The 26,335-nt window shown below is 39.7% G+C and overlaps 2 protein-coding genes, 1 long non-coding RNA gene and 1 pseudogene across 4 annotated transcripts; 2 read left to right on the forward strand and 2 right to left on the reverse strand.

Annotated features, from left to right (window-relative positions):
• Positions 1 to 2,939: 2,939 nt before the first annotated feature.
• LOC109987207 (androgen-dependent TFPI-regulating protein) lies at positions 2,940 to 8,645 on the forward strand. The gene is made up of 5 exons (XM_029278127.2): positions 2,940 to 3,793; positions 4,648 to 4,773; positions 5,141 to 5,242; positions 5,323 to 5,438; positions 7,973 to 8,645. Exons 1-5 carry the CDS (start codon positions 3,641 to 3,643, stop codon positions 8,157 to 8,159), a joined length of 684 nt encoding a protein of 227 aa, XP_029133960.2. The 5' UTR covers positions 2,940 to 3,640; the 3' UTR covers positions 8,160 to 8,645.
• Positions 8,643 to 11,684, reverse strand: LOC109977437 (uncharacterized). 2 transcript variants are annotated; one of them, XR_010667036.1, is made up of 5 exons: positions 11,669 to 11,684; positions 9,647 to 9,739; positions 9,512 to 9,565; positions 9,367 to 9,417; positions 8,643 to 8,944 (listed from the first exon to the last, which is right to left on the reverse strand). It is a non-coding gene; the product is annotated as an uncharacterized lncRNA (long non-coding RNA). The 2 variants fall into 2 exon arrangements; XR_002277401.3 differs by lacking the exon at positions 11,669 to 11,684 and having other exon boundaries at positions 9,647 to 9,796.
• herc4 (HECT and RLD domain containing E3 ubiquitin protein ligase 4) lies at positions 11,231 to 21,171 on the forward strand. The gene is made up of 24 exons (XM_065959492.1): positions 11,231 to 11,377; positions 12,600 to 12,841; positions 13,015 to 13,174; positions 13,259 to 13,335; positions 14,022 to 14,243; positions 14,509 to 14,604; positions 14,753 to 14,879; positions 14,993 to 15,147; positions 16,208 to 16,284; positions 16,371 to 16,486; positions 16,563 to 16,622; positions 16,965 to 17,076; positions 17,164 to 17,353; positions 17,450 to 17,622; positions 17,725 to 17,844; positions 17,937 to 18,035; positions 18,110 to 18,277; positions 19,127 to 19,270; positions 19,522 to 19,688; positions 19,794 to 19,860; positions 19,963 to 20,045; positions 20,315 to 20,498; positions 20,596 to 20,698; positions 20,770 to 21,171. Exons 2-24 carry the CDS (start codon positions 12,616 to 12,618, stop codon positions 20,976 to 20,978), a joined length of 3,135 nt encoding a protein of 1,044 aa, XP_065815564.1. The 5' UTR covers positions 11,231 to 11,377; positions 12,600 to 12,615; the 3' UTR covers positions 20,979 to 21,171.
• Positions 21,172 to 21,996: 825 nt separating this feature from the next.
• On the reverse strand, positions 21,997 to 23,209 carry LOC109987208 (cytochrome c oxidase subunit 5B, mitochondrial-like; annotated as a pseudogene).
• Positions 23,210 to 26,335: the final 3,126 nt, after the last annotated feature.

Here is a 26,335-nt window from a genome sequence, read left to right on the forward strand (position 1 = left end):
TGAGTCAGAGCTGTACAATTTGTAATGAACCACAAGGATGCATGGTAGGCCGTATCAACCATATGGAGAAGCTGAGCAGAGCTCAGAGCTCATGTACAAAAGATCATCATAATCTAAAATAGGTAAAAAAGTTGCAGCGACAAGACGCTTTTTTACATTAAAAGAAAAACACAACTTGTTTCTAAAACAAAAACCCAGTTTTAGCCTCAGCCTTTTCACCAGACACAGTACATGTGGTTTAAAATTAAGGGAGTCATCAATCAATATACCAAGGTATTTGTAACAGTGTACAACCTCAATCTCCTTTCAAGAGCAACAGGTCTATACTCGTTTCGTTCTCTCGGATTCTTTGATTTAGGAATCAGGATTATGGTTGATGTCTTCCAGACTGAAGGAAGCTGGAAACAATCAGCACACAACTGAAAAAGTTTAGAAAAAACTCCATTGAGCTGGTCGGCACAGTGTTTGACAAATCAGTATCATCCAGCCCATTGATTCTGATGAGCTTCTTGACCTGACTTCTGTTCTGGTCGATGGAGGTCATTGATTTCATTCCCTGCCAGGCTGCTCTGATGTTCCCACCTCCAAATTGCATTTCTATTTTATTCTTATACTTTGTTTTGGCCTTTGCTATTTCCTTCCTCACTTTTCTGGAGACACATGTTTACTCCAGAAGATCACCTAAGTCCTTTTCTTCTTGTTGATCACTTCTTTAAGCTCTTTAGTTACCCATGGTTTATTCTTTGGATAAATATCAACCTTTTTGAGGGGATGACAGAGTACACAGAAAGAGATAAATGAGGAGACAGTGTCACAAAGTTCATTGATATCTACACAAGCATTGTAAAGACAATGGCAGTCAGTGGCTGGAGAGATGAGATGCTGACCTCCGACCTCCTTCTCTTCACACTCATCTGAAGGAGGGTTTGTCATGGTATGACGCACCAAGAGAAGGCATGGATTTATATGCGCTGCACACAGAACCCGAACACAGATCAATCGTGGTTTTTTACTTCAGGGCATCCGGGCAGATAGAATCCAGTCTGTGTGAATCATCAGCGATCAGCTGTGCAGCTGGCGATGAATGTAAACAAGCTTTAAGAAAAGTTGTTGAAATTAACGAGGCAAGTCGTAAGGACGGAGTGAGTACTAGCTTTAGTGGAATCACAACAGTGTAACAGTTCCTCTGATAGATGTAAAGACACACATCGCCTCTCCAGTGACCGGTCCAGCCGAAGCTGCCAAACCCACTGATAACGAGGTCCTGATCCCGGTCCTGTTCACTGAGCCATGTTTCAGTAAACCATGTTTCATCTCCTTTAGTGGAGTACCGCAGTGAAAGAAGAAGCTCACGGCTGAGAGTGTCGCGACTCCTGGAGCCGCCATGGTGGCCTTCCACCTGGTGACAGAGAAAAGCCAGTGCAAGCGCTGTCATGGATAAAAGTGCAAAAAACTGAGCAAGTGAGCAAATAGTCCACAAACTGAGTCTGTAGAGGATTTGAAGAATCAGACTATCTCTGTCAGGACCCAGGAGGCAGGTACTTTCAAATCTTATTGCAGAAACTCTTGCAGCTGTGTGTGTGTGTGTGTGTGTGTTTGTGTGTGTGTGTGTGTGTGTGTGTGTGTGTGTGTGTGTGTGTTTGTGTGTGTGTGTGTGTGTGTGTGTGTGTGTGTGTGTGTGTGTGTGTGTGTGTGTGTGTTCTACAAAAAGCAGAACATAAAGAGGAATTAAATTCACGTCTTAAACAATAAGGTTACTTCAAATTCTTAGACACAACATTATCTATACATCAGAGGCAGAAACACTAAAACACAACAAGCTAACAGCTGGATAGCATAGAAGCTTAGCAGGTCATTATATGTCAAAAGGTAATTAACAACTGCGCCCTCTGCTGGCTGAACACGCAGCATTCACTGCACTATCACAGTTACACGTATACTACGACAATACACATGGTCTACAAGTAGAGCAGCAAGATAATCCGGCTACATCCAACAAATACCTCAACATTTCACAGTTTGACTATGAATACATGGATTATATTGCAATAACATTGGATATCAGTGGCTATTTCCATTCTGCAAATCCAATACTTTGAGCAGGGTAAACTTCAAACTCAAACTATCAAACAGAAATGAACTGATTTCAAACCAATAGAGAAAACCTACTTTGTTGTTAGGGAAACACACACAAAGGAACCACAATGATGCAAATAATACCACTCTGGAAACTTGACACCAGTCTATGCTTCTAACTTGTTCCAGGAGAAAGGCTAGAAAGAACCATTTGACTGGGAAGCAATTATAAAAGAAGGAGGATCTAATGCTCAACACAATATAATTGGAGACTGCTATGATGGATTGCTCCAGGACCAATGAACTCTAAGCACCAATAAAACACAGAATTAAAGGAAAGTAACACAAAATGTGACACACAAACACAGTTTTTTACAGAGTCTCAGACGTAACAAACTCAGCACACACAAAACATGGACAAAAACAGATGAGATGTAAAGCCGGACGGACTGCTTTTGGGTCGCACACTGAGAAGCGCCCCTCTCACACAGGTAGACAGGTGACACACTTACTGTCAGCTACACACCTTATTGTGAATGACTCTTATCCTCCATCAAATATGTTTACAAGAGGAACAAGACAACTACCAATTTATATCAAGTTTAAATCTAGTGGTCAGTGTCTTTTCCTGTCTAACTGAAAATGCAAGAAACTATAGCAGAGGTCAATACTGTACCTGTCGCTCTCCGTCTTAACAGGGGGGGAGTGAGAAGGGACCTAGAGACTAAACTCTCCCTGTCTCTCTCTCTGTGTCTCTGTCTCTGTCTCTCTGTCTCTGTCTCTGTCTCTGTCTCTGTCTCTGTCTCTGTCTCTGTCTCTCTCTCTGTGTCTCTGTCATTCTCTATCTCTTTCTCTCTCTGCCTCTGTCTCTGTCTCTGTCTCTCTCTCTCTCTCTCTGTCATTCTCTCTCTCTCTGTCTCTTTTTGATCCTCGTGTGATAATCTGAGCGAGGGTCTCATGCTTCAGCGTGTTGGTTGTGAAAGTCGTGAACGTGGTCATTTCAAACAGTAGGCCTCTTGTCTGCACGTCACTAATCTCTTAGACTAAGACCCAACACGGCCTGAAAAAGCAGCTCTAGACTTCGGACTCTTGAGGGCCTGAAGAGAGACTCTGAAGAGAGACCCTGAAGAGAGACTCTGAAGAGAGACCCTGAAGAGAAAATCTGAAGAAAGACCCTGAAGAAAGACCCTGAAGAAAGACCCTGAAGAGAGACCCTGAAGAGAGACCCTGAAGAGAGACTCTAAAGAGAGACCCTGAAGAGAAAATCTGAAGAAAGACCCTGAAGAGAGACCCTGAAGAGAGACTCTGAAGAGATACCTTGAAGAGAAAATCTGAAGAAAGACCCTGAAGAGAGACCCTGAAGAGAGACTCTGAAAAGAGACTCTGAAGAGATACTCTGAACAAAGACCCTGAAGAGAGACCCTGAAGAGAGACCCTGAAGAGAGACCCTGAAGTCCCTGAAAGGGTTAAAGACTCTGAGAGAGTCGGAGAGAGACCCTCTGGTGGGTCGGACCTCCAGCTGTTTGGTGGAAACATTTAAAGTTGACGTCATAGTAACTTAACGATGACTTTAAGACTGAGGAAGCTGTTTCACGTCACCATGCTTACCTGGTACGCCTTTGTGGTCAAGAGTCTGGCGGCAAAGGACGGAGAAGAGTTACCTCCAGGAATCTTTTTCTACGGGGGACCCTGGAAATACCTAACCTTTCTAAATCTGGTAAGACCCTAACCCCTTATTAGACTGGATCCACATCTTTGACCAGGACCACATCTTAGACTGGATCCACGTTAGACTGGATCCACATCAGTATATCATACTATCATTCTATTATACTATTCTATTATTATTATTATATTATTATTATTATTATTATTATTATTATTATTATTATTATATTATTATACTATTATATTATTATTATTATATTATTATACTATTATATTATTATTATAATATTATTGTACTATTATATTATTATATAATTATTATTATATTATTATATAATTATTATTATTATTATTATTATTATTATTATTATTATAATATTATCATATTACTATTATTATTATTATAGTATTACATTATTATTATTATTATTATAGTATTATATTATTATTATTATTATATTATTATACTATTATATTATTATCATTACATTATATTGTTATTATTATTATTATTATTATTATTATTATTATATTAGAATATTATTATTATTATTATTATTATATTATTACTATTATTATTACATTATTATACTAGTATATTATTATTATTATATTATTATAGTATTACATTATTATTATTATTATAGTATTATATTATTATTATTATATTATTATACTATTATATTATTATTATTACATTATTACATTATATTGTTATTATCATTATTATTATTATTATTATTATCATTATATTATTATTATTATATTATTAGGAGGTTTGATCAGGTCAACGTGTTCAGCTGTTTGTCTGCGTGCTCACAGCTCTTCTTTTCACCTATAGAATGTTAGGGAGACGTTTTCCCCTTTTCTCACTGTCATTATTTATTTATTTATTTGTCTCAGTTGTTACAGATGTCTTTCTTCCTGCTCGCCACTCTTGTTGATTTCCAACGTGTTCAGAAGTCCTTCGTTTTTTTGACCTCGCTCAAAGATCTCCTCTTCTCCGTCTTCGTGTTTCCTGTCGGCTCGGTGAGAAAAACGTTTACAAACTTTAATCGCAACATCAGAGATATATTACATGACCTGATTGTTTTATTTTCTGTTTGTTTGTTTGTTTGTTTGTTTGTTTGTTTGTATGTCTGTTTGTTTGTTTGTCTTTTGTCTGTTTGTATGTCTGTATGTCTGTTTGTTTGTTTGTCTTTTGTCTGTTTGTTTGTCTGTTTGTTTGTTTGTATGTTTGTCTTTTGTCTTTTGTCTGTATGTCTGTTTTTTTGTCTTTTGTCTGTATGTCTGTTTGTTTGTCTGTCTGTCTGTCTGTCTGTCTGTCTGTTTGTTTGTTTGTATGTTTGTCTGTTTGTTTGTTTGTCTGTTGTTTGTTTGTTTGTTTGTTTGTTAGTTTGTCGTCCTTCTCTTCTGGACCATCTTTGCTTTCGACAGAGAGTTAGTCTACCCAGCGACCATCGACGCCTTCTTCCCCCCCTGGATGAACCACGCCATGGTCTCTATCTCACAACAACATAATAATTCATATTTATTATTATATAATCAAACATTGATGACATCACTCTGTGTTCTCAGCACACGTTTGTACTTCCTGTGTTACTCGGAGAAGTTCTGCTGCAGCCTCACGTCTACCCACCGAGGAAACTCGCACTGACGGCGTTAGCAGCTGTGGGCGTGGCTTATTTATTCTGGTGAGTGTTCAGTTCAAATATAACGTCATCAGGACCAAATAGGAGAACCATGCTTAACAATAGCATGCTAACAGTTATCATAGCATGCTAACATTGTTATTTATTATAGCATGCTAACAGTTATTATAACATGCTAACATTGTTATATATTATAGCATGCTAACATTGTTATTTATTATAGCATGCTAACATTGTTATTTTTTATAGCATGCTAACATTGATATTTATTTTAGCATGCTAACATTGTTATTTATTATAGCATGCTAACATTGTTATTTATTATAGCATGCTAACATTGTTATTTATTTTATTATGCTAAAATTGTTATTTATTTTAACATGCTAACATTGTTATTTATTATAGCATGCTAACATTGTTATATATTATATAATGCTAACATTGATATTTATTATAGCATGCTAACATTGTTATTTATTATAAAATACTTATTTTGTTTTTATTTTAACATGCTAACATTGTTATTTATTATATAATGCTAACATTGATATTTATTATAGCATGCTAACATTGTTATTTATTATAAAATACTTATTTTGTTTTTATTTTAACATGCTAACATCGTTATTTATTATAGCATGCTAACATTGTTATTTATTGTAGCATGCTAACATTGTTATTTATTATGGCATGCTAACATTGCTATTTATTATAGCATGCTAACATTGTTATATATTATATAATGCTAACATTGATATTTATTATAGCATGCTAACATTGTTATTTATTATAAAATACTTATTTTGTTTTTATTTTAACATGCTAACATTGTTATTTATTATATAATGCTAACATTGATATTTATTATAGCATGCTAACATTGTTATTTATTATATAATGCTAACATTGATATTTATTATAGCATGCTAACATTGTTATTTATTATATAATGCTAACATTGATATTTATTATAGCATGCTAACATTGTTATTTATTATAAAATACTTATTTTGTTTTTATTTTAACATGCTAACATTGTTATTTATTATAGCATGCTAACATTGTTATTTATTATAAAATACTTATATTGTTTTTATTTTAACATGCTAACATTGTTATTTATTATAGCATGCTAACATTGTTATTTATCTTATTATGCTAACATTGTTATTTATTATAGCATGCTAACATTGTTATTTATCTTATTATGCTAACATTGTTATTTATTATAGCATGCTAACATTGCTATTTATTATAGCATGCTAACATTGTTATTTATCTTATTATGCTAACATTGTTATTTATTATAGCATGCTAACATTGTTATTTATCTTATTATGCTAACATTGTTATTTATTATAGCATGCTAACATTGTTATTTATTATAGCATGCTAACATTGTTATTTATTTTAACATGCTAACATTGTTATTTATTATAGCATGCTAACATTGTTATTAATTATAAAATACTTATATTGTTTTTATTTTAGCATGCTAACATTGTTATATATTATAGCTTGCTAACATTGTTATTTATTATAGCTTGCTAACATTGTTATTTATTATAGCATGCTAACATTGTTATTTATTGTAGCATGCTAACATTGTTATATATTATAGCTTGCTAACATTGTTATTTATTATAGCATGCTAACATTGTTATATATCATAGCTTGCTAACATTGTTATTTATTATAGCATGCTAACATTGTTATTTATTATATAATGCTAACATTGTTATTTATTATAGCATGCTAACATTGTTATTTATTATAGCATGCTAACATTGTTATTTATTATATAATGCTAACATTGTTATTTATTATAGCAGGCTAACATTGTTATTTATTATAGCATGCTAACATTGTTATTTATTATAGCATGCTAACATTGTTATATATCATAGCTTGCTAACATTGTTATTTATTATAGCATGCTAACATTGTTATATATCATAGCTTGCTAACATTGTTATTTATTATAGCATGCTAACATTGTTATTTATTATAGCATGCTAACATTGTTATTTATTATATAATGCTAACATTGTTATATATCATAGCTTGCTAACATTGTTATTTATTATAGCATGCTAACATTGTTATTTATTATATAATGCTAACATTGTTATATATCATAGCTTGCTAACATTGTTATTTATTATAGCATGCTAACATTGTTATTTATTATATAATGCTAACATTATTATTTATTATAGCATGCTAACATTGTTATTTATTATAGCATGCTAACATTGTTATTTATTATAAAATGTTAACCCTAACCCCATTTTAAACTATATATTTATTTAAAGAATAACAAAAAGATGAAGTGAAGCTTACTCTGTAAATTTCCAGGTATAAAAAGAAACAGTTCAATTATCAGACTGACAGGGAACACATGATGTGTGAGCAGGTTTAATCTGTGATGAACCTTAACGAGTGCAAACTGTGCTGTGGCCTGACACACACACACACACACACACACACACACTGACAGTGTGTCTCTCTCTCTCTCTCTCTCTCTCTCTCTCTCTCTCTCTCTCTCTCTCTCTCTCTCTGAACTCGCCCTGCAGGATTGTTTGGGTGTACGTGTCGGTCGGGCTTTGGGTCTACCCCCTCCTTGGACGTCTCAGCTCAGCTGGTCTGGTCTTCTTCTTCTTCTTCAACATGTCTGTGGTGGCGTTTCTTTACGAGCTCGGAGACAAACTGAACGTCCTTGTGTGGAGTCAGAGACGTGCCGTTAAATCCAGAGAAGAGTGATGTCGTCTAACCTGAGTGTCTGTGACTTGTGCTTCATGACGTGGTTTCTTTTTTCTTTAAAAGCTTATAAAATATCAAATCATTCATTTCTAAGAACAAACCCCTAAAAACCAAAATTACCAACATTTAACACCTTCCACCACCTCACCTGTTTCAGATCCACTACCTCACCTGCTTCAGATCCACTACCTCACCTGTTTCAGTAAAGATCCACTACCTCACCTGTTTCAGATCCACCACCTCACCTGTTTCAGTAAAGATCCATTACCTCTGACGGAGAGTCTCCTGAGAAATCTTCTGAAGAACAACTGAAGAAATGTCATCCAAAACTCAAAAACAAAGAGTTTAAACCCCTTACCCTGTAATCAACTGTTAGCTCTTAGCTAAAGTATAGATAGCCTTATTCTACAACTGTTACTATTAGCCATACTAGCCTCTGCTAGTCAGTGTGTGAAGGGCTAATTTATACTCAAACGGTGAAAATGTTTTATAGTCTTTTTAATATTAACAGCATTGTGTGAACACATCAAACATTTAAAAACATGTAAACATTGAGAAACATCAAATCTCAAACAGTCAGGTTATTTTTAAACTCAATAAAGTGCATTCGTCTCCATCCATTCTGTCATCTTGTTCTTGTGTTAATCTTCGTTTGTTTAATTCAACCATCCTCCTCCTCGCAGGTCTCTGTAACCTTTCAGGTGTTGGAGATAATTAGGATCAGCGTCGACCAAACCGACCGAGAGGATCCGAGCCAACAACTGAACATCTTCCTCACTCAGATCCTTCAAAAGAAGACCACATAGAAATGTCATCATTTAACATTTACTGTTTTATCTTTTAAGGAGCAGTATGTAACTCTGACACCTAGTGTTTAAAATGGGTACTGCAGTCTAAATTCTAAACATTGTAAAGAGCTGTTCCCCCCCATCCTCTCTAGAGTTGATGCTCACACAGGTTGCCATGTGGTGGACACTGAAGCTTCAGTGTTGAGCCAGTCAGAGAAGCCAGCACTTCAACATAGTATGTTTCCTTAATGTCTGATCATATAGTAAGGTCACTTTATCATTTCACTCTCTACACATCTTACTGATTGGACCTTTGAACAACATTTCACTTCCTACTGTTTTTATATAATAAATATAACAAGTACTATATTTGTTTTACAGCCAGCAGTGAACAACATTAAACCAGATTTTTGACTCACCTTCTTGTTGGCAGATGATTCTGTGAGCGGTGATCTTAGAGTTTTATTTCCCTTTGAAGAAATCATCAGAGAAACAGTTAGTTTCTTTGCCTTTAAGGAGGATTCAAATCTTTAAACACACAGAAGAAATATAGTGTCGACTCACCTCTTTGAGTCCTTTTGAAAAACACATGATGATGAAGAGGAGGCCGACGATAATCTGAGTGTCAAAATAAAATACCCAAATTAAACAAACAAATTCTCACAGGAAGTGAAAAATGTGCCGTAGCATGGTACTCACTCCCATCAGGTGCAACATGTGTGTGTCTCTGTTTCTGTCCCTCCAGCTCTGATGAGTTAGTGAAAGAAGGGTTCAGTCTGTCTGCACAGGGAACTAACAGGTAAGAAACTATCAGGTAAAAAACAGGACAGGTGAGTCATGAGGACAAAGGGCGAGAAGAACCAGCAGAACAGGAAACACCACATTTCATCAAAGACCGTCAACAGGACAGATAACTCATTTGACAAACGTCAGCAGAGAGAAGCGTCAACATATCAAAGTATTCAGTGTTTATGACTTTATCATGAACGTGTTTCAAATGTAATCATGTAAAGATTATATTCAACTTTACACAGATATGATTGAAAACTAAACTGTAATGTCTGATGTCCTCTGGTACAGTTCACAGTTACACCGAGTTAAAAAAGAAACCAGAACTTACAACTATAGTTATCCTTATTAACTCATCCATTCATACACATTCATACGCTGCCAACAAAGCAGTGGGAGCAATTCAGGGTTAAGTGTCTTGCCGAAAGACACATCGGACAAGTTGCTGCAGGAGCTGGTGATCGAATCCTCGACCTTCCGATTATGAGTTGACCGACTCTACCACTGAGCCACAGCCTCACCAACCGTACCTTTCCATTACTAACCATAACTAACCCTACTAATAAAGTTAGTTAGTTATGGTTAAAGGAGCAGTGTGTAACTCTGACCCCTAGTGTTTAAAATGGGTACTACAGTCTACATTCTAAACATTGTAGAGAGCTGTCTCCCCCTCCCCCCCTCCTCTCTAGAGTCACTTTTTTTTTTTTTTGTTGCCAAAAATCAAGAAAATACAATGAAGCAGTTATTTGTATAATCACACGGATTATAGCCTACGTTTATTAATTAATATGAATGCAAATAATTCATGTTCTAATATTTTTGAGGACCCCTGTCAGTCCCTTACAGTCTTCCTAACTTTCCCCCCCCTTAAGGCACCTCCACTGTGGGGCCTTAAAACCGTCTACCTTCTCTGGTCCAAACAGATCCAGAGCGTTCAGGAGCAGAATCTAAAGTTAGAAGGAGGACATACTGGCTGCTGCATAGTTGTCAGAGAAGCCAACACTTCAACAGCATGTTTCCTTAATGTCTGATCATATAGTAAGGTCACTTTATCATCTCACTCACTACACATCTCACTGATTGGTCCTTTAATTATAGTTCTAGTTAGTTATGGTTTAAGTATTCTTCAATGTGAGGTAAATCTTCAGGGCACAAATGTAACAGCTGCGCATGCGCGGTGGCACCCCATCTAGAACCTTGTCGATGAGTCTCGGCGTTTCTTCACTCTTACGTAAAGTTTTAAATTAAGCCTTAAAAAACGGTTATACTTCCGGTTACATCAATTCATGTTCAAATTAAAGGTCAGCACAGTTACGATTTAGCTCTACAGCATACACATAAACGTTTAAAAGTAACCTGATCACGTGAGTCATACTTTAGTTTAAGTGTTGGTGACAGAAGGAGCTTTCTTAATCCGTTTCCTGGAAACACAGGCGGTACACTTACACGAAGAAACTTTATTTCTAAAGGACAGAGCGGAAGTAAAGAGTGTAGTGACGCTAACTTCCTGTTGTTGACAGTATGGAGGGGCTGAGTCTTTCTAAGTAGCTGCCGGTTGAATTTGGAGATAAAATAATGAAAGAACGAGCTGGTTTGTTGTTTTTAAACCTTCTGAACAGATAAACTGAGGACAGCTGCTCGGTAAGATTCATTATAAGACCTTAACGACACGTTTATAACTTGTTTAAAGAGCAACGCTTCATGAAGTTCAGAGTTAGCTGTGCACTACATCATATTAAACACCAATAAAGAAGATTAAACAAGATACGACGACATTTACACTCACAGCTGCGCTCTGTTCTCCTTCATATTACCTGTTAGCTTCTTCTCAATGTGAGCATGCTAACTGTTCAATCTGGTAGCTTCATTTTTAGCTCGCTAACATAACCATTAGATAAGGCATGTGTCCAACATTTAATCCTTCTGATTTACCTGGACAGGTGTCGTCACTCCCTTAACTATCATCTACAAACGTCAATCCTTCTGATTTACCTGGACAGGTGTCGTCACTCCCTTAACTATCATCTACAAACGTCAATCCTTCTGATTTACCTGGACAGGTGTCGTCACTCCCTTAACTATCATCTACAAACGTCAATCCTTCTGATTTACCTGGACAGGTGTCGTCACTCCCTTAACTATCATCTACAAACGTCAGTCCTTCTGATTTACCTGGACAGGTGTCGTCACTCCCTTAACTATCATCTACAAACGTCAATCCTTCTGATTTACCTGGACAGGTGTCGTCACTCCCTTAACTATCATCTACAAACGTCAATCCTTCTGATTTACCTGGGCAGGTGTCGTCACTCCCTTAACTATCATCTACAAACGTCAATCCTTCTGATTTACCTGGACAGGTGTCGTCACTCCCTTAACTATCATCTACAAACGTCAATCCTTCTGATTTACCTGGACAGGTGTCGTCACTCCCTTAACTATCATCTACAAACGTCAATCCTTCTGATTTACCTGGACAGGTGTCGTCACTCCCTTAACTATCATCTACAAACGTCAATCCTTCTGATTTACCTGGACAGGTGTCATCACTCCCTTAACTATCATCTCCAAACGTCAATCCTTCTGATTTACCTGGACAGGTGTCGTCACTCCCTTAACTATCATCTACAAACGTCAATCCTTCTGATTTACCTGGACAGGTGTCGTCACTCCCTTAACTATCATCTACAAACGTCAATCCTTCTGATTTACCTGGACAGGTGTCGTCACTCCCTTAACTATCATCTACAAACGTCAATCCTTCTGATTTACCTGGACAGGTGTCGTCACTCCCTTAACTATCATCTACAAACGTCAATCCTTCTGATTTACCTAACCCTAACCTTAACCCTTCTGTCAATAGTTAGCAGGACGCTAACATGCTGTGTTGGGGAAACGCTTCGTATGGTCAGCTCGGCTTGGGGGGCATCGATGAGGAGATCGTCGTCGAGCCTCGAAGGTGTGAATTCTTCCACGGAAAGTACGTGCGTGATGTTGGGTGCGGCCACAGACACACAGCCTTCCTATTGGAGGATGGGACAGTTTACACCTGCGGCTGCAACGACTTGGGACAGCTGGGACACGACAAGACCAGAAAGAAACCGGGTGAGTCATTTTATGAACTGTGACTCGGATCATCTTCATCATCATCATGTAAAGGTGTACCTTAGTCCTCAGAGCAGGTGTACCTTAGTCCTCAGAGCAGGTGTACCTTAGTCTTCAGAGCAGGTGTGCACTAAGATCTTCATCATGTAAAGGTGTACCTTTGTCTTTCTCAGAACAGGTGGTGGCTCTGGACGCTCAAATCATCACGGTGTTGGCGTGCGGACAGTCGCACACGCTCGCTGTGAACGACAAAGGTCAGGTGTTCTCGTGGGGTTCGGGCTCAGATGGACAGGTGGGCCTGAATAACTTTGATGAATGTGTTCGCGTGCCTCGGTGAGTTTACTGAAATGATTTATGATCTCAATATTTAAATGTGATGATGATGTCATCACCTCACCTGTCTCTGTGAAACATTAGGAACATAAGGAGTCTGTCAGACGTCCAGATCGTTCAGGTAGCCTGCGGGTTCTGGCACTCTCTGGCTCTGTCGAGAGGTAGGTAACCCTTTCATTCTTTTACTCATTCATGTATCATTCACTGGTTCATGTATCATTCACTGGTTCATGTATCATTCACTCGTTCATGCATCATTCACTGGTTCATGCATCATTCACTGGTTCATGCATTATTCACTGGTTCATGTATCATTCACTGGTTCATGTATCATTCACTCGTTCTTGGATGATTCACTCGTTAATACATCATTCACTCGTTCATGCATGATTCACTCGTTCATACATCATTCACTCGTTCATGCATGATTTACTCGTTCACGCATGATTCACTCGTTCATACATCATTAGCTCGTTCATACATCATTCACTCATTCATGCATGATTCACTCGTTCATAGATGATTCACTCATTCATACATCATTCATTCGTTCATACATCATTCACTCGTTCATGCATAATTCACACGTTAATGCTTCATTCACTTGTTCATAGATGATTCACTCGTTCAAGTGTCATTCACTCGTTCATGCGTCATTCACTCGTTCAAGCGTCATTCACTCGTTCATGTGTCATTCACTCGTTCATGTGTCATTCACTCGTTCATGTGTCATTCACTCGTTCATACATCATTCACTCGTTCATGCATCATTCACTCATTCAAAAATGACTCGTATGAGTCACTCGTTCATCGCTGATCCATTGGTTCATCTCTTGTGTGTCTGCAGGGGGTCAGGTGTTCTCATGGGGTCAGAACCGGTTCGGGCAGCTCGGTTTGGGGTTAAATGGTCAAAGTATTTCGACGCCTCAGGTCATTCAGTCTCTGCACGGCGTTCCTTTCGCTCAGATATCAGCAGGGGGTGCTCACAGCTTCGCCCTCACTCTGTCGGGGGCCGTGTTCGGGTGGGGGCGCAACAAGTTTGGTCAGCTCGGACTCAACGATACAAACGGTGAGTGCTTAACCTTTGACCACTCTAAAATAGATATTATCATTTTAAATCAGAGTGAGTTTTGAAGCAGATATTTATTTATAATATTTCATATATATATATATATTTTTTTTTTAAAGATTTATTTTTGGGCTTTTGTGCCTTTTAATGCAGAGACAGGACAGTGGATAGAGTTGGAAACCAGGGAGAGAGAGTGGGGAATGACATGCGGAAAGGGGCCACATAATATTTCATATATTTGATGTGTTTGGTCTTTTTCTTTCAGATCGGTGTTTTCCGATTCTGTTGAAGTCGCTCCGCTCTCAGAGAGTAATCTACATCTCATGTGGTGAGGATCACACAGCGGCGCTCACTAAGTTAAGTTTTTACCTCTTTCTCTGATTGGATGACATTCATTAATGATTGAGTGACTTCCTGTCTCTCTTCACCTGTCAGATCTAATAAAGACAAATTAACAACAATTAAAAATAATACTAACAGGCTAACATGTGCTACTCGTTCACAGGAAGGAGGCGTGTTTACATTCGGAGCGGGAGGATACGGGCAGCTCGGACATAACTCCACCAACCATGAGATCAACCCCAGGAAGGTGTTTGAGCTGATGGGAAACATGGTCACACAGATTTCATGTGGAAGGTAGAGATGATCCTGACCTCTGATCGCACCTAGATCAAAGGTCAAAGGTTAGATTAATAATAATCAGAGCCACCAGGTGAGATTACTCTGACTTTATATCTTTGTACTTGAAGGCAGCACACCTTGTCGTTCACGCCGTCTTTGGGGAAGATGGACTCGTTTGGACTCGGGGGGAATGGGCAGCTTGGCACTCGCTCTACCAGCAACAGAAAAAGCCCCGCCCCCGTCAAAGGACCCTGGGTGTCCTCATCTGCTTTTATGGAATCAGGTGAGATGTGCATCGATTCTATATCCATCTGAACGGATTCTATATCTATCCATACTGATTATATGTCTATCTATACTGATTTTATATCTATCCATACTGATTCTCTATATATCCATACTGATTCTCTATATATCTATACTGATTCTATATCTATCTACTGATTCTATGTCTATCTACTGATTCTATATCTATCCATACTGATTCTATGTCTATCTATACTGATTCTATATCTATCCATACTGATTACATGTCTATCTATACTGATTCTATATCTATCCATACTCATTCTCTATATATCTATCTACTGATTCTATGTCTATCTACTGATTCTATATATATATCTACTGATTCTATGTCTATCTATACTGATTCTGTTTATCTACTGATTCTATATCTATCCATACTGATTCTATGTCTATCTATACTGATTCTATATCTATCCATACTGATTCTATGTCTAGCTTCTGATTCTATGTCTATCTACTGATTCTATATCTATCCATACTGATTCTATATCTATCTATACTGATTTTATATCTATCTACTGATTCTATATCTATCTTCTGATTCTATTTCTATCTACTGATTCTATGTCTGTCTACTGATTCTATATCTATCTATACTGATTCTATCTATGATCCTCCTCAGTTGGTTAGGGTTCATTCATAAGAGTTAAACAAAATGTTTCAAATCCGGAATTTATTTATTTACAGTTTTGATTCATTTACAGTTTTGATTCATTTACAGTTTTGATTTATTTACAGTTTTTATTTACAGTTTTTATTTGTTTTTCAGTTTTGATTTATTTACAGTTTCGATTTATTTACAGTTTTGATTTATTTACGGTTTTTATTTAGTTTTTATTGGTTTTTCAGTTTTTATTTATTTACAGTTTTGATTCATTTAGTTTTGATTTATTTACAGTTTTGATTTATTTACAGTTTTGATTTATTTACAGTTTTTATTTGTTTACAGTTTTGATTTATTTACAGTTTTGATTTGTTTACAGTGTTTATTTATTTACAGTTTCTATTTATTTACAGTTTTGATTTGTTTACAGACTCGGGGTCGGGGTTCTGCGTGACAAAGATTTACGCTGGAGGAGATCAAAGCTTCGCTCATTATCGCCAAGGCAACGTAAGTTAACCACTTTAATTATATAAATAATAAACATATTCATAATATAAACAATAATTTCTTGTTTTTTTCTATTTTGAATTCAGAACTTTGAAGACGTGACGATGAAAAATCCAAACGGGAACATTTGCTGCTTGAATGAAGAAATAATTCAAAGATGGCTGAACGTGTCATCGGGCCGACTTCCTGCAGAAGTTGCAAAGTAAACTGATGATTGGTCATTCATATTTGAAGGTTGTTGACAGATGTCATTCTGATTGTTGTCATTTTATTTTCAGTCAGATCGACCTCGTGTTCTCGTCGGCTAGCTGTCTGAACGGATCTTTTTTATCATTCAGGTAAAATAAAAGATTCTGTCCTCAGAGTTTCTGCACACAGAGAGAGAGAGAGAGAGGCGGAGCCTGGAGAAAATAACGCTTTGTTGTCTTCATAATGATGCAAAGCAGCAAACACAGCTGGCTGTCAGATAATCAGATCATTACTGTCAGAAGTTCCTGCAGTGGACAGTTAGTGCACGTGAAGCAGGGCTCTTTACTGCTGTCTTCATTCTCATAGAGGATCTTTAAAATGAAGCAGCAAACACAGGATGCTGTCAAATAATCAGTAGAGATCAAACACAACATCTATCAGTGTCCAAAGAGACGTGCTAGCTGTATGTAACCTTTATGTTTTCTTCACAGTCATCCCGATCACTTCAGTACCAGCAGGAAGTGTTCCGGTGTGGACATGAACACAGCTCGCCTCCTGTTTCACAGATTGATAACACCTGAGCACCCAGAGATCACTCAGCAGGTAGACGTCACATTTTTGGAGAATCTGATGTTTCATGACATCATGCTGCAGTCCCTTCAAATAAACATGTTTGTGTTCCTGTGTCAGATAGCTGCCAGTCTGGAGAAGAACCTGATTCCCAGACTGAGCACTTCTCCTCCAGACATCGAAGCTCTGAGACTTTTCCTCACGCTGCCTGAATGTCCTCTCTTCAGCGACCGTAAAAATTATGTCACCATCACCATCCCCTTCGCCAAATCGCTGCTGTGCCTGAAAGACGCTCCGCTAAAGGTGCTCGGTACGAAGAGCGGCTTGTTCTTTTCCTTTTTGCTATTTTTATCGTCTCTCAAACGTAATTTCTTCATCTCTTGTTTTGTGTCGTCTCTGAGCACAGGTCACTGGTGGTCCACGTTGGAGCCCCCCGTCTTCCAGCGCCTCGTGGCGTTGTATAAGGAGGTGGTGGTTTATCTGCTGCAGATGCACAGAGTCGGGATTCCTTCAGCAGAGCAGAGAATCTTCACCTGTTTCCTCGACACGTCGCTGCGCCTGCTCCAGATTCTGCACTCTGTAAAAACTGAAAACATTCATACAAACATCTGAAACATGACACATCAAAAAGAAAGATGTCACATGAAGCGTTATGTAAACATCAGTTTCCTGTGGCTGCAGGTGAACGAGCGAGAGGCGCACATCATCCAGTACGATAAATTTTACATCCACGAGTTGGACGAGCTGATGGACATCAGAAACGACTACGTCAGGTGGATTCAGAGACAAATGTATCCCATGGTGCGTCTGCTCTTCAACTTCTTCTTTTGTGGTTTATTCGTGTGTAAGTAAATGATTGATCAATCTCTCTGGATCGTTTACTTCTGTCTCAGGATCAGGACGGCGGGGTGACTCTGTGCAGGTTTCCGTTTGTGTTTGATGCTCAGGCCAAGACGACGCTGCTGCAGACGGATGCAGTCATCCAAATGCAGGTGATTCAGACTCTTGAATCATCCAATCATTCCAGCATTTCTTATCATTATATTAAATAACATTGTATTTAAAGATGGCGGTGGATCAGGCTCAGATGCAGAACTTCAGCTCCATGTTCATGCCAGCCGTCGAGTCGGTGAATCCGTGTCTCATCCTGATCGTCCGGCGGGAGGACATTGTGGGAGACACCATGGAGGTCCTCAGGAAGTCCAAGAACGTGGACTACAAAAAACCACTGAAGGTACAACCCTCTTTAATATACAGTCGATCTTATGATGGGAATGTTTGAGAGATTCTAAAAGGATTAAGTGACCCTCTCAAAGAGATTCTCTTTATACCTGACCATCACCTGATCTTTACCTGATTTATACCTGATTTATACCTGACTATCACCTGATCTTTACCTGATTTATACCTGATTTATACATGACCATCACCTGATCTTTACCTGATTTATACATGACTATCACCTGATCTTTACCTGATTTATACCTGATTTATACATGACCATCACCTGATCTTTACCTGATTTATACCTGACTATCACCTGATCTTTACCTGATTTATACCTGATTTATACATGACCATCACCTGATCTTTACCTGATTTATACATGACCATCACCTGATCTTTACTTGATTTATACCTGACCATCACCTGATCTTTACCTGATTTATACATGACCATCACCTGATCTTTACCTGATTTATACCTGATTTATACATGACCATCACCTGATCTTTACTTAATTTATACATGACCATCACCTGATCTTTACCTGATTTATACCTGATTTATACCTGACCATCACCTGATCTTTACCTGATTTATACATGACCATCACCTGATCTTTACCTGATTTATACCTGATTTATACATGACCATCACCTGATCTTTACCTGATTTATACATGATCATCATCTGATCTTTACCTGATTTATACATGATCATCACCTGATCTTTACCTGATTTATACATGATCATCATCTGATCTTTACCTGATTTATACCTGATTTATACCTGATCATCACCTGATCTTTACCTGATTTATACCTGATTTTTACCTGATCATTTAATCTGATGATGGCAGGTGATATTTGTGGGGGAGGAGGCGGTCGATGCAGGTGGGGTGAGGAAAGAGTTTTTTCTGCTGATCATGAAGGAGCTGCTGGATCCTAAATATGGAATGTTTCGTTACCATGACGACTCAAGGCTCATCTGGTTTTCAAACAAGGTACTGACAAAATCATCTTTCTTTGAAATTAATTATATTTAATCTTTGAAGCTGACTCACTCTGAACTCAAACTGGATCCAGACTGGGCTCACTTTCCTGGATCCTGTGCAGTTGGTTTGAATGGTATAAATTCTGATAGTGATATTTTGGTTTTGATGCGTCTTTAATGTGAACAGTCACACAAAGCAGCTGGGATCTTTTTAACACGGTTGCTTGTTCAGTATTTGTGTCTCTCGATCTTCTCCTGCAGACGTTTGAGGACATCGACCTCTTTCATCTGATTGGGGTCATCTGCGGTCTGGCCATCTATAATTTCACTATCGTGGAGCTGAACTTTCCGGTGGCCCTTTACAAGAAGCTGCTGAAGAAGAAGCCCACACTGGATGACCTGAAAGAGTTGCAGCCCGCCGTGGGAAGGTCAGAGGAGGAGTGTTTTATTCAGAGATGAAGACGATACAGATGAATGAACACACAAGGGGTTAATAAAAAGAGGAGATTTTAAACTGTCTTCTTTTGAACCAGGAGTCTGCAGCAGCTGTTGGACTACCCAGAGGACGACCTGGAGGAGACCTTCTGCCTGAACTTCACCGTAAGAATGGTTCAGCAGCATGAAGTCAACCTAAATACTAAAAGTCATCATGATGAATGAACTGAGAGTCTCGATACTCAAACATGAACGGTGTTTCTGCAGATCACAGAAGATAACTACGGAGCCACCGAGGTGTTGGAACTCGTTCCAAACGGTGAAAACATCAACGTGAATAAATCCAACAGGTCACATCTGAACTTTTTCTTTCTGTCCAATCAGCAGAACAACTTTGTGTAGCTTTGACAGGTTAGCTTAGCTTAGCATAAAGTGTAGAACAGCTTGGCTCAACCTGTGAATGAAAACATTTAATATCTTTAATCTCATTGAGTCTGACTTTGTGTTCAGAGCCCGGCAGCTGCTGTCTGTCATTAAATATATTATTAAATATATTATTACATATATGATTATTAAATATATTATTTTGTGTTTATACTCTCCGGTTTCCCTCCTGCAGGCAAGACTTTGTTGATGCGTACATCGACTACATGTTCAACACTTCGGTTGCTCCGCTGTTTGAATGTTTCTACGCCGGTTTCCATAAAGTCTGCGGCGGGAAAGTTCTTGAACTTTTCCATCCAAATGAACTGCAGGCCATGGTGATCGGAAACACCAACTACGACTGGACGGAGCTCCAAAAGGTCTCCTCTCTACACCTCTCTCATGGTAAACTGTGACCTGTCTGTTTCTCTCTCCTGAATTCAAATGGTGTGTGTGTCCCCGTGTGTCCCTCCTCAGAGCACGGAGTACAAAGGCGAGTACTGGGCCGACCATCCCACCATCAGACTCTTCTGGGACGTCTTCCATGACCTTCCTTTAGAGAAGAAGAAACAGTTTCTGTGTAAGTGATGTCACCAGTGTCTCTTTATCAGACATGTTGATTCAGTGAAATGAAGAGTGTGTGTGTCTCAGTGTTTCTCACAGGAAGTGACCGCATTCCCATCCTGGGCATGAAGAGCCTGAAGCTTGTGATCCAGCCCACAGGTGGAGGGCAGCAGTACTTACCTGTCGCTCACACCTGCTTCAACCTGCTTGACCTGCCAAAGTACACGAGCGCTCAAACTCTGAGAGAGAAACTTTTACACGCCATAGATCACAACCAGGGCTTCAATCTGGCCTGAGCTTCAGACGAGGAGACGCCACACAAGGAGACGCTACACGAGGAGACGCCAGACTCATGACGTCATATTTGGACACGACTAGCTGAAGATGATGTGTTGGACTGATGGCGAGGAGTCAAACTGTCTCTGATGTTGATTTCAAACGTTCTGATATCTCAGTATTTTAGATTACAATCATTCCTGGTTACCGTAACGACTGCTGTGTTTGTTTCTCTGCATGATGACCTCATGAGCTCAGCTTCAGATAGTCATAATGACACGTTGATGTCGCTCATGCTATCTGTTTATTGCACTGAAGTAAATTTAAAACAACAGCTGGCTGTATTTGAAATTAAGATTTACGTGGAGTTTGGGGGGGGGGGGGAGATATCCACCCGGAGGAAAATCAAGCCTCAACGTTGTAAACAATGACGTACAGTAGCTAACTTCCACCAGCAGATGGCGCAGCGAGGACTCAGCTTTGAGCTTTTCACCTGGAACCAACTTTAAAAGTAAGTAAACACTGATTAACTATAACGTTGATCTTAATTTCAAATACAGCCAGCTGTTGTTTTAAATTTACTGAAGTGTAATAAATTGATAGCAGGAGCGAGCTAACTACAGGTAGCAAGATAAACTTATCTGGTGAGGGTACACTCTAGCAACCCCGGAGCACATCGGGCCCTGATTGGATGGTGAAGAGCCGGGTCAAATCCAGTGTCGCCATTGGCTGATACTAAAGAGCGAAAAGTCTCCGTGGATGTAGGCTGTTATGTACATGTCGAAGTGGATGGTTTTGTACGTTAATCAATGAATGTGCATTGCTATCAGATAACAGCCTACAGTTACACATAAGCATTCACTTATCTGCGCGCATAACAGGCTACATACACAAGCCTATCCGCCCGCCACAGAAAAATGATGACCTGTGAGGCGTGGCGGCTGTAAGCCTTAAAGAAGTCCGAGTGCAGCCACTGACACTAAATGTGAAACGTGGTCTGGTGTTTGTTTTGATCAAACATGAAAAAGGACAGAGGGGGAAGCTGAGAGAAATGTTTTAATGATAAACTGTATGGGTTAAATACAGACAGTACCCTGAGTGACCATCAGGGGGCAGTAGACTTTGTTTTCAGTGAGGAAGCTCGTGGTGGACGAGTTGATAATGAGAGCCACAGGATGGACATCGCTGAGCGTGTCCTTCATGCACCCAGAACCAGACGATGGCCGTGTTGTCCTCCTCACCTGCACACAAAATCACAAGATTATTTCATTGAACGGTCGACCGCCGTTCATCCTGACGTCTGCTCTGCTCGCCACTCACACAGACAACCGACCAGCCGCTTGTTTCCGATGGACGGGACGATATGCGGCTCGTCTTGGGTTCCTGCGTACTCCTTTGGCTTCAGCATGCTGTACGGGTCCTTTCACCGAGACAGAAAAATCAATATTATTAATATCACATGATGTCCAATAAATAAAAGCTGTAATCAATAGAAGAGTATGTTCAACTCTTTCACATAAATCAATCAATGATGAATAAAAAGCGATTATAAAAAGGTGAGTGTGTTTACCTTCCCGTGTTTTAACGCCTGCAGAGCGCGGCGCTCCAGCCCGGTCGCCTGCTCCTCATCAGTCGGTATTCCTGAAACAAAAGAGAAAGTTTCCTGTCTTCATCAGCTTTATAAATAAAGTTTGAATTTTGATTCATTAAGCCCCTCCCACACTGAGACAGGAAGTGTCCATCAAAGCCAGGTGACCTTCACCTCTCTGCTCATTAACGTCCATTTTTTAATACAAACAAACTTTTAATTCACGCGAGTCCAAAAAGCAGAAGCACGCGGCGCGCTGACGTCACTGATAGATATCTAAAAATAACTGGATCATAAAAAAGTGCAGATTAAAAAGTGAAACACGGATTATATGTTACTTTAATGATGGAAAGAAGAGCTGCTCTCTTTGATGTAACACTCATTCAAGGTTGAATTCACTCATGTCCGTTATTAAGGTGAATGTTAGAAACACTGACCTTTCAGCGTCGACAGGTTGCTCCTCAGCTGGAAAGTTGCTGCAGTTGCTCTGATTGTTGTTGTTGTTGCTCTGATTGTTGTTGTTGCTCTGATTATTGTTGTTGCTGCAGAAGGTCGGAGAAGAAGCAGCGCGCGTGCCGCCATGATGTCGCACTTTCAGGTAAAGTTACTGAGAATGACCTGAAACGATCAGCTGTCCTCGCTTGACCCGACGGTGTCTGACTGACAGGCTGACGGTCCAATCAGAGCAGACCTGAGGCTGAGTCCACCAATCACAGCGAGAGGATCAGGTGGTCAATACAGTTCAAGATAACGGACATAAAAGTACAACAAACTGTAAATATCAAACACATAATTAAAGGCTCAGACATATTTACAGTCCTAGATTAAAAAACACCAACAAATAAAAACAAATGTTTAACTGAGAAGTGTTATTAAATTCAGAGAGGGAACACGTAAACACTACTAAAACTAAAATAAATTAATACTTTTTTAAATAACACGATTACAGGTTTCTCTCTCTGTCTGTCTGTATACATATAAATAAAATATGATATTAAATATATATAAATGTAAATATATATATATTTTTTTTTAAGATTTACTTTTGGGCTTTTTGTGCGTTTAATGTAGAGATAGGACAGTGGATAGAGTCTGAAATCAGGGAGAGAAAGAGAGCGGGGAATGACATGCAGGAAAGGAGCCACAAGCAGGATTTGAACCTGGGCCGCCGGCTTGGAGGACTACAGCCTCCATACATAGCTCTCAGTCTGCACCGGTTAAAAGAAAAGTGCAGACAGGTAGGAATGATGAGGAAGAAGCTTCCTCTAGTGTTACAGGTAAGAGTCAATGTAATGAAGGTAATGTTGTGAGCAGCCAGGCCTCCTGTGAGGGCGAGGACATGGAGGAGGATTACCAATCAGATAATGTCTCTATTGGTGAAGCCTCCAACCCAAGCGCTGATCTTTATTCTCTGTATGAAATAAATCAGTTCATGGACTCAACATTCAATAAAAAGTCTGTGAAAGTGAGTGATTATTTCAGTGACACAGAGAAGTTCATTACATCTGTCCACACTCTGAAAAAACACCTGACTGCATTGAGAAAGACCAGCAGTAAAATTGAAAAGAAATCTAAAAAGTAAAATGATCATGTATCACTAGGTATCTCTCTCTCTACACTGTCCTTTATCTGTTCTTTGTTGTGCGTTTCTCTTCTCGGCCCTCCTCATGCAGAGCCTTAAGATAGGGTCCTTAAACATTAACGGTGGGCGGGACACACAGAAGAGAGCTCTTATATCTGAGGTCTGTCGTCAAAAGATGCTTGATGTGTTGTTTCTTCAGGAAACACATACTGGTCCGTCTGATGACACAGACTGGGCTTTATGGTGGGAGGGCTCGTATCACCTGAGTCATGGTACAAACCTCAGTGCAGGTGTAGCTGTACTCTTTAAAGCCTCTGTTAATGTTAGTGTGTTGTCCTGTAGCTCTCCTGTCCTGTCTCTTGACCAGGAGAAAGCTTTTGACAGGGTGGATCACTCGTATTTGTTTTGTGCACTAAAGGCTTTTGGTTTTGGTGATGGGTTTATGTCTTGGCTTGGCTTGTTGTATCAGGGTGCACAGTGTTTGGTGAAGATTGGGGTAGGGGTGAGCCGGCCAGTCCCTGTACAGCGGGGGATCAGACAGGGCTGTCCCATCTCCGGCCAGCTGTATAGCTTGGCTATTGAGCCCTTGCTGTACAGGTTGAGGGGCCGACTCAGCGGGCTCTCTTTGCCTGGGTCCAGCGTCATTGAGCGTCCCCCTACGGTTGCTGCTTATGCAGATGATGTTAATGTTTTTGTCTCCAGCTAGGGGGATGCGCTGACTCCACCCAAGGGTCTGATGGAAGACATCCAGAGCACCATCCTGGACTTCTTCTAGTCTGGTTGTCACTGGATCAGGGCAGCAGCCCTCTACCTGCCATTGGTTGAAGATGGCAAGGGACTCATTGACATTCAGTCCCGAATTGCCTCTTTTAGACTGCAGGCAGCACAAAGACTGCTTTATGACTGTGGTCCCAGCTGGCTGGACACGGCTCGCCTGCTGCTTCGGAAAGCTGGAAGCTGGGGGTATGACTGATAGCTTTTTCTGCTGAGGTCTGAGGAGATGGACCTCAGTGGCCTGACCTCATTCTACAGCTCCGTACTGCAGGCCTGGAGGACCTTGCAGATGTCTCGGGTCACAGTCGAGACTCCGGGCATGTGGCTGTTTGAGGAACCGCTGTTTTCTAATTCCTTTATAAGGACTCACACTCTGCAGTCTGCCAGTTTGAGGGTCAGCCCGAGAGAGGCAGGATGCACCAAACTGGGGCACCTGATGAAGCTAACGTCTTTACCTGTGGCCACACTTAGACAGAGGACCAACATCACGGCAGTCAGACTGGTCCACAGAGTCCTGGAGGAAGTCTGTGCTGCTCCGTCACACCGGCAGAGGACTTTTGTTAGGAGCCAGACTCTGTGTGAGCAGTGGGCAGAGGGGGGAGGTCAGCTGCTGTCCCTCACAACCATTCACCTGGATAACTTCCAGTAGGTGGAGAAAAAGAGCATATACCAGGTGTGTGTGAAGGTCCTGAATATCCGGTCTCTATTGGGAGTCAGGGAGTCGAGGTGGACTGAGTTCTTTGGCCCAGAGGCTTCCCCGAAAGGCTGCTGGCAGTCCCTGTACAAGCTGCCCGTTGAGAAACGGACCGCTGACCTCCAGTGGATGGTGGTACATGGAGCTATAGCTACAAGCAGATACAAAGCGTGCATTGATCCTGGGGTTGGAGAGCAGTGTGGTTTTTGTCCTGAGCCTGAAACCCTCACACATTTGTTTGTTCAGTGTTCGAGTAGTTATACATTTTTGATTTTTGCTGTTTGTTTGTCTGTTTGCTGTTGGTGGAAAAATAATCTGACTTCTCTTGCAGGAGTAAATAAAGGTTTATTAAAAATCAAATCTCTACCTCTCCCTCCCTCTCTCTCTCTCTCTCTCCCTCTCTCTGTCTCTCTCTCTCCCTCTCTAACCCCTTACCCTCACTCAAAGCAAACACACTATTTGCTGGTTTGAGAATAACATATAGATAGGCCATTGGCATTATTTTGGCAATGGCCTTTCCAACGGTACCACCGATGTTGGGAGGTGCTTGAATGTGATTGGTCGAAATTTGTTTTTGATGTATCTCATAGAGACTCAGGGACAAGACCAGCGTGTTCAGCGTGGCTGAATTGTGGCAAATGGGGTTTTGGAGTCTCTAGGACCTTCCGTTGTGGAGTTATAGGTGCAAACGTCCGCCCATCTGACATGAATGAGGTGAATTGGAAGTGAAAATTGTTTT

This window comes from Labrus bergylta, chromosome 10 (assembly GCF_963930695.1).
Source record: "Labrus bergylta chromosome 10, fLabBer1.1, whole genome shotgun sequence".
Lineage (NCBI taxonomy): Eukaryota > Metazoa > Chordata > Actinopteri > Labriformes > Labridae > Labrus > Labrus bergylta.